This window comes from Psittacula echo, assembly GCF_963264785.1.
Source record: "Psittacula echo genome assembly, chromosome: Z".
Classification (NCBI taxonomy): domain Eukaryota; kingdom Metazoa; phylum Chordata; class Aves; order Psittaciformes; family Psittacidae; genus Psittacula; species Psittacula echo.
Window position 1 is genome coordinate 83,075,757 of NC_137742.1, and position 16,037 is coordinate 83,091,793.

At 42.3% G+C, this 16,037-nt stretch overlaps 1 protein-coding gene across 1 annotated transcript; it reads left to right on the plus strand.

The window, feature by feature from the left end:
* Positions 1-3,301: 3,301 nt before the first annotated feature.
* RGMB (repulsive guidance molecule BMP co-receptor b) lies at positions 3,302-15,742 on the plus strand (the record flags this gene model as incomplete). The annotated part of the gene is made up of 3 exons (XM_080638234.1): positions 3,302-3,407; positions 5,948-6,459; positions 15,074-15,742. 3 exons carry the CDS (start codon positions 3,302-3,304, stop codon positions 15,740-15,742), a joined length of 1,287 nt encoding a protein of 428 aa, XP_080494360.1.
* Positions 15,743-16,037: the final 295 nt, after the last annotated feature.

Genomic DNA, 16,037 nt, shown 5'->3' on the forward strand with positions numbered 1-16,037 from the left:
GGCTGTCCAACCTCGGGGAAAATCTCTCGGTCCCCCTATTTTGTCATCTAACCCCAGACAAGACCCAAACCCGACTCTGCTTAACTCTTGAGATCAGACGTAATGGTTGTGAACAAAACACACTCTGTATGCATGCCAACATGGTGATCCCCATCACAATCAGCAAACAGGTCTCAACAATATTAAAAGGCCACTCAAAAATTTCAAAACTCTCAAACGATGCTGTAAACGGTCTGGGAGGGGCACTGGGAGGGTAAGAGAATGTCTCCTTCATAGGTTGACCACCTAGGAAGGAGAAAAAAGATGTGTAATTGCTAAGCACTTGTATTATATACTTCCCAAAGTATAAAGGTGGTGACCACACTGGGAACATAAGCCAGATCAGTTTCATGATCAATTTTTCTATTGTATTACAAGTCATTACCATAAAATACAATGAGACAATAACCTTAGCCCAAGCCCCACACTTAAAAAACACTAACACAGCAAATACCGGCTCTAAGTAAGCTACGGCATATTGAAACTGTGAGATCAAAACCAACAACTTTGAGAGCCAATAAATCAGCATTGTGACGAGTGACTATTAATCCAAAACACTGAATGCTTATCACAAATACGATTAGACACACTCCGGTCAGATCTGTCGTTATCTCAACCCTTTGTGCCCCACGTTGGGCGCCAAAAAGAACTGTCGTGGTTTAAGCCCAGGCCGTAAATCAGAACCACGCAGTCTACTCCCCTCCCCCCCCCCCCCAAAAAAAAAAGATGGGGAGAAGAATCAAAAGAATGTAACTCCCTCGGGTTGAGATAAGAACAGTCCAGTAACTAAGGTATAACACAAATCACTACTGCTACCACCAATAATAATAATGATAAGAGAAATAACAAGGGAAGAGAATACGATACCACCCGCCAGAAATGAGCCCGACAGAGAAAAGGGACATGCCCTTCCGGGTAACTCCCAGTTACATCCCCCGGCATGACGTGCTGTGGTATGGAATACCTCTTTGGCTAGTTTGGGTCAGGTGTCCTGTCCCTGCTTCCTCCCAGCTTCTCCTCCTTCCTGGCAGAGCATGAGACTCACAAAGTCCTTGGTCAGAGTAAACATTCTGACCAGTAACTGAAAACATTGGCTTTATCAGTAGTATTCCCAGGCCAAAAGTCAAAACCACAGCGCTGCACCAGCTACTAAGGAGAAAAATTGACTGCTGCTGCTGAACCCAGGACAACCATGCATCTGTAGCTCGTTATAGCCATCACCTGGTGAGCTACTCTAAGTTTGTGATGAAAAGGAGAAATTGAAAGGTGCGAAACTGTCTAAATAGAAGAAGATTCAAATTTTTGTTTTCCTCAACAATTCAATATTTTGTCAGCTTCGAAAGTGTTAGTGCTATATACCCATGGCAGGGGGTGGGTGTGTGTGTGTGTGTGGTGGAACTAGATGATCTTAAGGTCCTTTCCAACCCTAACTATTCTATGATTCTATATAAACTTCAAGAATCTTTATGAATCCACAGAATATTCAGAGACTGACATCAGTGTTGCAAGTTTTCCCACCGTTTTGTCAGTGCATCTTGAGCTTCAGTGGGAAAATTAGAGCCAAGACAACAGCTTGGACTCCATCTCTCTTAGGTTCCTTGCTAAGGCACAAAACTGCCAGTGCAAAGGCTGGCATGGCAATTCAAACTGATACCCAGACTTGTGAAAAGAAACTATACCCCTCTAGTTCCAAAACTTCAAATGGCCATTGGATAGTAAAGAGTTGCAACTGGAGGTTCTGTAAAATACATTGTGTATATTTGTTTCCTTCGCTTGTCTCTACAACTTTCCTGGTGAGCTTGAAGGTGTTGAAATGAAGTAACTGGTATACTTTTTGTGCTATGGGCTGTGTTTAGGAACAATAAAAAGAGCTTCCCTTGAGCAAGAAAATTGATAAGTCTTTTGTCCAAAAGAAGGACTTATAATTTCCTATTCTAAAGTGGCACCATATGCTCATATGCTGAATTATCTGTGAAGGAACAAAAGTATGCCCTGAGTAGAACTCTGTATGTCAGGACACTTTTGGTGCTGTGTGACAGCCAAATGATGAATGAATAATTAAGCTGTGATGAGGTACTACAAAGAACTTGTGACTGCCATGAAATTAACCCTTCCCAGGGGCTTCACGGCATCAACTGCAGATGAGTCCCCACATCAATCAAACGTGATTGCATCATGTGAAAAACACTCAGTAGACTTGCCTTATTTGATCTAATGAAATTCCTGTCAGTTTTTGCCCATAAATAATTCAGGTAAATGGCTTTAGCATTGAAGTTGGATGGGGCTTGGAGCAACCTGGCCTAGTGGAAGGTGTCCCTGTCCGTGGCAGGGGGTTGGAACTGGACAAGCTTTAAAGGGCCGTTCAAGCCCAAACCATTCCGCGGTACTAGGAGGTGCGCCTTGGGCGAGTGACCACTGACTGGTAGTGTTGGGACTTCTGCCCTATGCGTGGCCGGATGCAGACGAAGACAGTGCACCTGTAAATATGGCTTGTGCTGGGACCGGTCCATCTACAGGACGTTTTACCCGTGCGTCGCTCCAGCTGCTGTTCTACTGATGCGATGCGATGCGATGCGATGCGATGCGATGCGATGCGATGCGATGCGATGCGATGCGATGCGATGCGATGCGATGCGATGCGATGCGATGCGATGCGGCCTTGCCACCACGACACCCCCCACCTGCACCTGGCCCGCCTGCGCGCGATCGCTGACGGCTGCACGTAGCACCGCAGCCCCTCCCGCCACTCATGTTGCTGGTGCAGCCAATCCCCTCCGCGGGGACCGCCCCTGGGCACCGCCGCGGTTGGCAGTAAGCGTGGCCGCGTTCGGCTGGACGGGGTGGGGGGAGTGGTTTATTGCACAGCGCCCCGCAGGGCAGCAAGTAAGGCGTGTGGGGGCGGGGCGTCGTGGGGTTTGTCGGACAGGCCGGACAGGCAATGGGAGGTGGTGGACCTAGAGGGATGGAGAGTCGTGGGGGGCGGGTACAGTAAGCGGTAGGCCGGGGGGTTGTTCGGGGATGTTGCAGCCGCGCCCGCCTTTGCCTCCTCCTTCACCCCCTCACCGGCTCTTTCCCTTTGTGCGCGTCTCCTTCTGCAGCCATGCCGTGCAGCCCCGCGCCCGCCCCCCTGTGTGCCGGAAGCCTCCCCTCGTCGCCGCGTCTCTGAAGAAAGGAGAGGAAGCCGCAAGTAAGAGGTCGCCCGTCTGCCGCCTCATGCCACGGCACCGTCCCGCCGCCAGTTCGGGGACCTGCATGGATGGGCATGGGGAGAGCTGGACCTTCCTGCGCCGCCAGTGCTGAGCCGCCGCGCCGCAAGTCGCTCGCCGCAGTCTGTCTCCTCGCCACCCTGGGTCTACTGCTGAGCTCAGGTACTGGGCCGAGGGGCAGCTTGCGGGTGGGAAGGGGAAAGCAGCGCTGAAAGTGACGGGAGCGAAGCCGGGCTGTACGGCGGCCTGCCTCAGGACACAGGGAACCGCTGTTACTTTTTGCTTCAGGTGGAGCCAGCGTTTGCCTGGCAAACTGTAAAGCGTGGGAAGGAGGTGGAAGTTGCCCCGCACACTGGAGGTGCTTGCTAAAGTGGTCTCTGCTTTCAACTCAGAAGTGACCTGGGAAGTTGTACTTCTGTGAAAATGTTTTTCTCTAGCTTGAGCGCTTTTATATATTTATAGTCTTAATGGAATAAATCATAGGGAGAAGCCATCCCATTTAATCAAGTCGCTGTTCATTCACCCCCTTATGTGCCAAGAGCACACTGAAAGCAGCAAGCAGATTTCCTCAAGTTGCAAAGAGTGTGCAGGAACAGATTTATTAGACTGTTTAATAACTTGACTGACTTGCTCAGCTAGACTTGTATGTGATTAAAATAGTGTCACAAATGATAACTGAAAGGAAATACACGAAGTTTTGATGCTTTGACAATCAGGCTCTTGACCAGTGTTGCCTGTGTCATTTTGTTTGGCACAGGTTTTTTTTTGTTTGTGTATCTGAAAACCAGAATTCGATTATTCCCCCTCCCCCTTCTTTTGCAAAGCTACATGTCACTTGAACAAAGATGAAGTGAGAAACTTATTGTTTGCTCATGCATGGTGATGTTTGGCTTTAGGTTAGAGCCTTCCTCCTTCTACTCTGTGTTGTCTTGGGATTTTGATGGGAGATTTGTGTTAGCTATGCATCACTGGCAAAACACGTTGCCCTTAAATTCATATTCAGAGTAAGTCATGTGAGTGCTGACTCACAGGAGGGTCAGCTAAGGGGCAAGCAAAGAAATTGCTAGTATCTATCCTCTCATCACTGTGAATTGTAGACAGCAACTGTGTTTAAAAATGAGAAGTGCTACATTACTGCAGTCCATTTTCCACGCCTCGTGTCTCAGGAGTTCAGGAATATTTTAAGTAGGCCGCTAAGTCAGAAGCCAGACTGGACCCATGCCTGTTTTACTTAGAGAACACACAAAACAAGTGGGAAAAGTCAAAAAAGGGTTTGAGAGGAGGGAAAAGAATATCTGTTAGGTATTTTCTCTATTAAGTATCCCAACAATCCCAAAGATGTTTTGGTGTATCTTTGTAAGAATTTTTGTGGTGTTGAAAATCTGCTTTATGACAGTTAGAAATTACACATTAATGTATGCACAGCTGAATTTTATAGATTATAAAATAACAGGTAAGTGCAGCATTTTTCTAGTAGATATTTTGGGTGTTTTGCTAGACACAGGTTTTTTTTGTTTGTGTATCTGAAAACCAGAATTTGACTATACCCCTCCCCCCCTAAGCTATTGGATGAAGTCTTGCACATACTTTTTAGGAAGGTCCATTTTCTGTTACGGCTGTTCTCAGGTCTTTGGATGGGAAGGAACATGATCTCTCATTTGACTGGGGTACTCATAATTTTAACCCCTGTGAAACATGTGGCTGTTGTTTCCTTAGTGCAGGGTGCATTCTCATTTGTTTCTGCTCCTTCTTGTGTAGAAATTACCTGCAGAAGACTGTTAACTGCCTGAAAATCTGGAAGGATTTCAGTTCATGACAATGAGGGCTGTGGAGGAGAGGGCTGTAAAACTCCAGCTTGCTTGCTGGGGCGGTAATTGCGGTTTTTTTGTGGGAATCAGCTGACCAATGAACAAACCAGTTATAGCTTAATTGTGTACCTGTTGTGCACATCTGATAAGTAGTAAAGGTTTTTGTGGGGAGAGTTTCTTTGCTTCTAATCTTATTATTGAAATGCCCTGTAAGACATACTGCTATTACAGTGTATGGATTCCTTAGCTGGCAATATGCACTTCAGTCAGCTGTGGGTTTTCTTGTTCGTAAGTTATGAAAGGCGAACAGTGAAGCTTACAGCTATGGCAATGCCAGGGAAATAAAGCAAACTTAATTTATGGCCTGCCTGCTTCCCTGTCATCCTTCCCCCCCAGCCTTGCTTTTTAGAAGACAAACTTTGGTTCATTCAACCTGTTTTTGTCTGAACGTATATCGCTTGCTGCCTTTACCACATTCTTCAGAGGAGCAGGATTCTGTTTAAAAGTTAAGTAACTTGTGTAAAGCATTGAAAGACAAAGTAGAGGCTTGCTTATTGACTGAGCGATTAACTTAAGCACAGAATTACATCATTACCTTGATATCTGGAGAGAAATGCTGGGCTCTCGCTTGACAGGAGCTAGTGCTTTTAATTTCCGTCTAAACAGTATCAAGTAACAGTTAAGTCATACGTGGTCATCTGAGCCATTGAGATGATCTGTATTGCTATCTTTCTGCCTCTCAACCGCCTTTTCTCTATTATATGATGTTTCATTAATGGATGAGCACTGTAAGTTGTTTTCAGGTTGTTTTCTACAGTACCTGTGGGTATGTTATGGGGTATTGCAATCTAAGAGGTTTGCTTGATTTCCTTCTGCCATCTGTTTTGTGCTTAGGTGATGGCCAGCTGCAAACACCTTGTCGAATCCAGAAGTGCACCACTGATTTTGTATCCTTAACTTCACATCTAAACTCAGCTCTTGAGAGCTTTGATTTGGAGTTCTGCAAGGCCCTGCGAGCATACTCTGCCTGTACCTATCACAATTCCAAAGTATGCCGTGGAAACCTAGTTTACCATTCTGCAGTGCTTGGGATCAGTGACCTCATGAGCCAGAGAAACTGTTCCAAGGATGGACCCACATCATCCAGCAACCCTGAAGCAACCCATGATCCCTGCAATTACAGTGGCCACCCAGAAGCCAGAGAACATCAGGGCGGGGAGAAGACTGCTCCCCCTACTTACCTATTTTGTGGCTTGTTTGGTGATCCTCATCTGAGAACTTTTAAGGATCACTTCCAGACATGCAAAGTGGAAGGTGCTTGGCCTCTCATAGACAATAACTACTTATCAGTGCAAGTGACCAATGTGCCTGTGGTAGCAGGATCCAGTGCTACTGCTACAAATAAGGTATGAATTGTTCTTAAGTACTATGCATGCATGCTGAAGTGAAAGACCAAGATAGTAGCATAAGTCACTTAGCCCTTAACAGTTAAGCAGTGTAGTAGCCTGAGAATCTTCTATGCAGTAATTTAAGAAAGTAAAACTATTAGTCCCTTCTGAAAATGAAAACTTAAAACAAGTTGCTTTCTTCTTTATGCTCCTCCCCAGCACAAACAAATCCTGTACATATCACAACATAAGCCTGTAATATTTACATTTAAGCCCTTACATTTAGCATTGTAGTGCTTTAAAACAGCTGTTGGATTGCAGCATCTGTGACTGCCTCTGCACTATGTAGAAGTATCAGGCAAGGAGGAAGGAAAGAGTGTAAGTCTTTGCTTTTCATTAATTCTCTAAATTGTGTAGCTGTAAAGGTAGAAAACAAAAAATACTGAGTGGCACAACACAGGAGTTACCAAGACACCGAGGGCTTGGAGAAGAGACAAGAAGGGGAACTGCTTAGAATTGAGAGGGGGCAACAAAAAAATTATGTTGATGCCAAATGTTTGTCAGAACATTCAGTATCTTGGGTTTACTAAAGAAGCAGCAGCCTGAAAATTATGCTCAGAGTGTTAGTCCCTGTTCAGACTGGCAAGACTTAACATTACTCCTCTCAGCCACTTGAGGTGGCTAGAGGAGTAATACGTATTCCTAGTATTGATAACTTATACCATTTCCTTACCTTAAGAAAAGTACTTGTCTCTTTCTGCTGAAGGCAGATAGCAAGTGTGTCTATTTGAAAAAAATAAGGCGGTATAAAGCATGTGCCTGGCTAAGATGTCCTTAGATTTTTCCTCTAGGACTGAAAAATGTTCTGAACTTTTGGGAGCATCTTTCTGAAAGTAAAAGAAATTACTTGAACATGCAGTTGAAGCTGATGTTGTCGTATATCTTGTTCCCTTTTTGGAGTGAAATGGCCTTTTTATAACTGTGGTAGTGTAGCTCTGGCATTTGCAAGGTAGGTCGTGTTATGGGTACACTGAAGACCATCGATATTTGAGAATTTTCACTGTTTTGTTGCTCAGAAGTAGGTTGGTTTATTTTGTTGTTTCTTTTTTTTTTTTTTTTTTTTTCTGCTGAGTCAGGAGCAGAGGGTGCCGGTCACAGTAGATTAAAGCCTGCACATCTTCCATGGAGATGACTGTGCAGTGATAATTGAAAATCAGTTTTGTTGTTTCATTCATGCTGGTTTCTGAGGTACTGACCTAATGTCAATGCTTGTATGAGTTAGGTAAATTTTTGCATTTGCCAAAGGCTGGACTTACAGATTACTGAAATTCAGAATTGCCTTTTCCCAGCTTGTGCCTGTTCCAAGAACAGTCTGCATTGTGAATGACATCTGAAGGAATACCAAATGAAGAGAATGAGGCTAACCTGAGTAAGCTTTGCCAAAGAGACTTGAGTCCATTGAAATCTGCTCCGGTGGCTACGTAAATAAGCACAAAAAAAGCTGCATTTCATAATCTGCAGTAGGCTTTTATTCTCAGTTTTGCTAAAGTCTTGTGGAATGTTCTTCATTTCCTGTTACTGGTAGTACTGGAGGAGAAAGTTGAGAGTCATTTGTGTGGGTGGCTGGTGTCTGATTGTAATAGATAGGTAATGATCTTACCCTTAGCCACATTCTGAAAATGATTGACTATGATAGCATGTTATGCTGGTATATGTCTCCTCAAACAGATAACAAAGAGGAGAACTTCAGGAGATGAATGTCTGTATGTACATTTAAAAGGCATATCTTCTGTCTTTATTCTCAATGTTTTTGTGTCTTTCTTTGACTTGTCATTCTGAAAAAAGTGATAATAAATTTTTTTCTCCTGTAATAGTATTTTAGCATCCTTATTGTTGCACAAGTACAAGCTAAGTGTTCAGATGCAATTAAATAAGATATGTAGCTTAGGGTATTAGAAATGTCTGTGATGTTAATATCTGTTAGATGTTGTAGAGTCCTTGAGTTTTTTTTCTTTCTTTGCCAGGTAATCAAACTCATCAGCACACCTGTTTGTAGGGAACTAAAGTTTTTTGAATATGCAAGTAACTTAGCAAGATAAGTTTTAATAACTCAACTTTCTTAACTCTTTTATTTCTTTATGGATTATGCTGTTCCAAAATATACAGAAAAGGCTTGTTAAACTACACTGCTACTTCTAGTTTCATTCCTGTAACATTTTTCTCTGCAAGTAGTCCATTTTGGGTGTGGTGGTGGACTGTCTACTGCTGGGCGTACTTTCCTAATTTCAGCCAAAGGTTAGTTTAAGGCACCTTCAACTGCTACTAAGAGAAGTTTAGTGACTTTAAGCTGTGTAGTACTTTTTCCCTAGTTGAGAACATGCTAATAGTTTCCAGAACATTAACCATTTTAGTCTCACAGCTTTTTCATTGTGGATATTTGACATAGGTGCTTAATGGGAAGTGATGACAAAGGTTTATGCAGAACTTAAATTGTCCAGAAGCAGAAGGAAATAACTAACCTACTTAATCTGCTCTAAAGCAGACCTAATGAAAGCAAAGACAAGAAGAGCAGAAAATTCAGATGCTCCTGAATGCACTTTTTTAGGGGAAGTGATTTAGGAGACTATAGGAACAGAATATTTAATCTTCAACCCATCTGCAGTTGTGCTTTTGAAAGGTGCATACCATCACTTGCCCTTGCAGGTAGTTACTGCCTTCAAATTTATCATAGCTCTCTGGTGTATCAAGCTGTAAGGGAATCTGCAATGAAGGGGGCATTATCTGTAAAATAAGTTGCCTTCTATCCAAAACTTACAAGACTGTATAACCCCTACAGTCTGAGGGTTATCCAGTAAATTCATAAAGGACAAGAGAGAAGGAGACTTTTAAGAAAGAATGTGAAGAATAAGGGTATGTTTCCTGCTATGCCCCATCCCATCTGGCAGGAACATATGAAGAGCACGGGAACTCTTCCTTTAATTCTTTAATGGAAAGGATACAACTCTTGCTGGAGTTGTGTATTTATTCACAAAGTAGTCGTTGCAATTTGTAAGTGTTTTGCTTATTTGTGATGATAACAAGATCTCTTTATTCATAGTGAACAAAGTTACTCTTTTGTGGTGTAGCTGAAAATTGAAACTCTGTTGCTCTATTTTTCACCTTGTCTGATGTGCTTAAGCCCCTTGGCATAGGACCCTATGGCCTTTCAGTTGGAGAATGAAGAATCATCACTAAGTAGCAGGGAAACTGAGTTAAACCTTTTCTTTTTCTTTCTGATGGATTTTCTGTATGAGTTTTGGGTAGGTCACTGGAATTTTTGTCTTATTTCCTCAGCTATGAAGAGCTACTCTCTCCTGAGAGCAGTCTGTGGATTTTCTGAGGATAAATGGCTGTTACAAGGGGTGGTATAGGGAGCAGGTAGGAAGGGTATTGTATAATACATTAAATAGAAGTGGCTTTTTTTATTTATTTATTGTGTGCTTTATGTGGAGGGCTGCAAAGTCTTTATTGGGCTTCATTGCTGTGACAGATGTTCTGGCTATCACTACTGTAGTATCCCTGAATAGCAAATGAGGCAGAGATGCTTGGGCTTGCCTATGGAAAACTTTCCTTCTGGTTTGCAGTATTTGGAAATGGAGTTTTTCCTGTCTGGGTGTTTCACAGTGGGTAGTTTAAGGGTGACAGTGAATGGAAGGACAGAGAAGGAGAAAAACCACAGAACTTCTACTGTAGTGAATTTTAGTAATACTGTAGCTTTGAAACTGGGAGTTGGTGATATTATCAGAGTAGAGGAACATTGGGTCTAATGTTCTTTTTCCTGGAGTCAAAATCTGTCTTGCAGCATGGTTTCTATTTTTGCAGAAAATTACTGCGGACTGAGCACAGTGTACTTAGTCTCCTTTAAGGAATATTAAAATGTTTGTCTTGCAGTTACCATTCAGTTGTTGTTCTAAGTAGGATCATCAGATAACTGATCATGCATGTTTGTGTGTGTGTTTGGTTTTGTTTTTTTTTTTTTTTTTTTGTTTGGTTGGTTTTTGTTTGTTTGTTTGTTTTTTTTTTTTTTTTTCATTTCTATGTACATCCTGCCTAAGCTAAAGATGAATTTGTCTTTACTTCCCAGAAGTAGTACATACTACAGTTTTGTTGGGGGACTGTAGTGGTTTAAGCCTAGCCAGTAACTCGGAACCACACAGCCACTCACTCACCATCCGCTTTCCTTCACCCCATGCTCTGTGGATATATGGATGAGGGAGTCGAGTGCACCCTCAGTATGTTTGTAGATGACACTAAGTTGGATGAGAGTGTTGGTCTGCTTGAAGGTAAAAAGGCTCTACAGAGGGATCTGAACAGGCTGGATCAATGGGCTGAGGCCAGCTGTATGAAATTTAAGAAGGCAAAGTGCTGAGCCCTGCATGTGGGTCACAACAACCCCATGCAACACTACAGGCTTGGGGAAGTCTGAAGTCTAGAGTGGGTCTGAAGAACAACAATGAAGCTGGTGAAGGGATTAGAGAAGAAGTTTTAAAAGGAGCAACTGAGGGAACTGGGATTGTTCAGCCTGGAAAAAAGGAGTCTGAGGGAAGACCTTATCACTCTCTGCAACTACCTGAAAGGAGGCTGTAGCGAAGTGGGTGTCAGTTTCTTTTCCCAAGTAACAAGTGATAGGACAAGAGGTGATGGCCTCAAGCTGTGCCAGGGAATGTTTAAACTGAATATTGGGAAAAGTTCTTCACCAGAAGGGCTGTCAAATATTGGCAGGCTGCCTGGGCAGTGTTTGATATATCATCCCTGGAGGTGTTTAAAAGACGGGTAGATGTGGCACTTAAGGACATGGTTTAGTGATGGACTTCGTAGTGTTAGATTAATGGTTGGACTTGGTGATCTTTAGGTCTTTTCCAGCCTAAATGATTTTGATTCTGTAAAATGCATAGTAAAATCCTAACATACAGTTATACATACAGAACTGTAATAACATTAAGGTGGTAGTGAAGACTAGTATGAGAAATCAGAGTTGAAAATGTTGTTATAATGCACACAAGTCAGGCACCTTCTACAAATACATGAAGGTTTTCTAGAAACTTAACTTTAGCACCTCAGTAACATCATCCTTGTATGTGCAGTGGGATTGAAGTAATCGCTGTGACTAGTACACTCAGCGAGGATGATGTTACCGGCATCAGTAGGAGTGGGATGCTGAAGTCCAAAACTAAATATTTCAAGTGCAAGGGGTTTGTTTGTTTGTTTTGTTTCAGGACTCTTAGTATAGCTAGTGTTTGTTTATTGTTCCAGAGACTTAACTGAAGATTCAACCTTATTTTCATCTTTTAAGGTTCCTCGCTGCAGTAGCGTAAGAGCTTTATATGTGAAAACAAGGCTCAGACACTGATACTTGAAAAAAGTCCCAGCCTTTCTGCATCTGAAGACTCTGGCATTTGTATTTGCCTGCACTAGGTTTAGGAAGGCTCGCTGCTAGTCCATAAACAGTGATGCATGAGCAGCTTTGCAGGGGTGTTCTTAAAACCCAGCCAGAGAAGACTGCTACAGAAAGCACTATAGGTACATGTACACGTATTAGACATGTTACATTTGTTTGAAGTAACCTTTTTCACTATTTAATGCTTTCTTTTACCTTGAGAACTTTAACAGTGAAAGCTTTGCCATGAAATTTGCTTCATATCCTCTTGCAACAAGCTCTTGAGTATCCCTCAGTACCGGGGTGCGAGACTGAGGCAGGAGTGGCTAGTAAAAGGACCTTACAGAACTCTGCTTTTACTGATCTGTCCTTAGATGCATTAGATGGATGTCACATAACAGAAAACATAATATCGAAATCTAGTGTCTTGAGCAGCAGTGTTAGATATGAATATGTCCTTGGAAAGTCTTAATGGTCTCTGTTGATTCTCTGGAGCATCTTGCAAAGTATGTGGAGGCCTTCATTCTACTAAGTCATTCAGCCCTCATTCAGCATGCAATGTTATTGCTATTCTTGTCTTATGGTGAAGGCTTCTGTTCTTCCTCTCTGTCTCTGAAACTGTGTGCATTTTGTTCTTGCAGAGGAGGGAGCTTTGGAGAGAATAGTTTGGCAGCTGCTTCCTGATAGATTTTGTTATGTGCCTTGTTTTAACTATTTTATGAAGTAGCCAGTACTGTGTCTCATTAAAACCATTACCTCTTTTTGACTCCAGAGCTGCTCAGGTGCTAAGCAGACTTAGAGCTTTACTTCTGTTAAAATTTAAATCATTCTTTCCTTGCAGAGCAATGCAAATGTGCTTGAGGAAGCAGGAATACTTCTTTGAGCAGGCTGAGATAAAAGCCTGTTTCCTCAAAACTGTTCTGATTTACTGCATCAGGGTTTGGATTATATGCAGGAATAATAGTCGCTTGACAGATCTCAGATTTCTCTTCTCTAGGTTGCTGAGATTACATCACTAAGCATAGAGTTGTGAGGTGGTCTTTACAGGAACAAGGGCACTTGTGTATTTTCTCGATTTTTGGGCATAGACATTCAAGCTTAATTGTGGTCCACAGAGATCGGTTTACCAAGTTGCTTGAGTACAGGTGATCTGAAGCTAGCTATATACTGATTAAAACAAAGAAAAAAAATTGGAAGATTCCAGTCAGACAGCACAAGTGGGCACATATTACATCAAAATAACATGTAGTGTATGTGTCTGAGAAACAGAAAAACTGACAGCATCAAACAACTGGGACAAACCAAACATTGAAAGCTAACAATATACTGTTTAAAGTATGTCTGTGTATTCCAAAGGAGAAATTGCTGAAGTGGAAAGAGGGAGATGGAAAGACTTTTTGTCTTGCACAACTGCTATGGAGAGGTGAGGCTAAGGAGGGTACCAGGTTTTATTCACATTTTCTGGAATCAGCTGTTTGTTTAACCTCTAGCTTCTACTTCAGAGCAGAGGGGCAGGAAACAAAAGTTGTTGTGTGGAAGTGTGCTGGTTAACTGAAATGAAACTGTGAGGTTGCTATAGAGTAGATATCAAGGCAAAAGTTTAATATTAGATTGAAAATGCTTTCTAATATGTTTTGGAGTACTTGAATCTTTTAGCAGATTGCTTAAATCATATACTGCAAGTAATTTTGATCAGTCAGTGATGAAAATAATGCTTAAAACACCTATTTCTGGTGAAAAATTCCCTTTGACCATTTCAAGGAGTTGCTGCTCTCTGAAACTGTAAAGGAAGTAGCATACCTGTTTCCAGTATTTATACGTGATTCCTCATTATACTTTTTATTTTAGAAAAGGCCATTAGACACTACAAACTTTGTCTGCCAAGCAGCTTAATGATTCCCTTCAAGTAAGACTGGAGAACCTACTCTTTCTGTTGTGGCTTATTCAAAGACATATAAAGGTTGAAAAGGCCAGTTATAATCTTAAAAGAATGAGTAACTGCTTTATGCTCCTGATTTTCTGTATTGGAAGTCAGTCTTCAAAGGCGTATTTTTCAGTCTTCTTTTGTCTTTCCATGGGCATATTTTCTAGCAAGAGTGGGCTGGAAATGTCAAATCTGCCAGTTCCTGGGACAAATGAATTCAGGAGCCTTAAACAATTATTTGACTAGTTGTTCTTCTTGGTCATGTATCTGACGTCTCACTGCCTGCTGTGTTCATGGCTGATAAAGCACTAAATACATCAGTGCCTTTAAAGTAGTTCGCACAACTAATCTGCAACACCATGCAACAAGTGTACCACAACATGTGTACCCAGCAAAGGTGATACAGTCACTGTAAATGGAGTGATGAGAATATTGTGAGTGGGGAAGCTGAGTTCTCTTGTACCTTTGTGTGATTACGCAGAGTCTCATTTTGATTTTGCCATAGTGGCTACCTTGCATTGTGGGAATTACTTAGCAGTTACGCTTCTCTGTGACTGCAGGATGCATTCCAAAGTGTTAAGAAACCATCAGGAGGGAGGGAATTGTGATGTTTAATTAAACAGAAAGCCTTTTGCTTTCCTGACCTTGTGGCTGTTGCCACATGCTGATAGTCTTGCTTCCAAGCCAACCTAAGACCAACAGGTTCAGGCTGTAGAAGAGAATGCTCAAGGGGACACTTTATAGTAGCCATACAATACCTAAATGGGGCCAACAAGAAACCTGGAGATGGACTTTTTACAAAGGCCTGTAGTGACAGGACAAGGGGAAATGGCTTTAACCTGACAGAGCAGAGACTGAGATAAGATCTCAGGCAGAAGTTCTTCCCTGTAAGGGTGGTGAGGCCCTGGCACAGGTTGCCCAGAGAAGATGTGGCTGCCCCATCCCTGGCAGTGTTCAAGGCCAGGTTGGACGGGGCTTGGAGCAACCTGGTCTAGTGGAAGGTATCCCTGCCTGTGGCAGTGGAACTAGCTGATCTTTAAGGTCACTTCCAGCCCAAACTGTTCTATGATTCTATGATTTAACAACTGCTATCTTGTAAAACATTGTTTCAAGCATATATACTGGCTATTTTCCTGTAGGTATGAGTTGGGAACATCTATCAAGCTCTGAGGCAGTGGGCGGTCCCAGATATGTTTGGTTGCAAAATGGGAGAGGGATTGAAGTATTTTTCTTTTTTTCTACTAACTTTGCCTTTTTTTTTCTCTACCTCTCTTCCCACCCTCACCCCCCAGATAACTATTATCTTTAAATCATACCAAGACTGTACAGATCAGAAAGTATATCAAGCAGTGACTGATGACTTGCCTGCAGCTTTTGTTGATGGTACAACAAGTGGAGGTGATGGGAACACCAAGAGCTTGCGAATTGTGGAGAAAGTCAGTGGCAAATACGTTGAAATGCATGCCAGGTACATTGGAACCACAGTGTATATACGCCAGCTTGGGCACTACCTAACACTGGCCATTCGCATGCCTCAAGAGGTGGTCATGGCCCATGAGGAGAGCCAGGATCTGCAGCTGTGTGTGAATGGTTGCCCTTCAAGTGAACGTATTGATGATAATGGCCACTTACCATTACCTGTGATGGGTCACTTGCTCCCTCGGCGTGGTTCTGCTCATCCCCAGTCAGTGTACACACTGGAAACTGCTACCACTAAGTGCCATGAGAAGATGCTGCTGAAGGACTTATATTTTTACTCATGTGTATTTGATCTGCTCACCACTGGTGATGCTAACTTCACAGCTGCTGCCCATAGCGCTTTGCAGGATGTGGAGTCACTGCACCCTAGAAAAGAGCACTGGCATATCTTTCCCAGCAGTGAAGGTGGGGGTATGAACAAGGGTAACAAATTCTTTGTTGGTCTTGGACTTGTGTGCTTGATCCTTGTTGTGTTTTTGTAGGGCTTTTTTGTCTATAACAAAGTTTTGAGATACATATATTGTCATAATATATTGACTAAATATAAGTCTGTATGTATATACCATGTATATGAAGGGATGTTTTGTCTCGGGACACCCATCAGATTTTGCATACTGTGTTAAATGTTTTCATGTGTGATTGCAGTAGTATTCTTTGTATCTGTTTTGCAATTGATGAAATATTTTATAATGTCCCTGCATTGGGTCCTGATAGAAAGCACTTTATTTTTTTATATATTAAATATTTATGTGTGTCTGAGTATGTATTATACATATA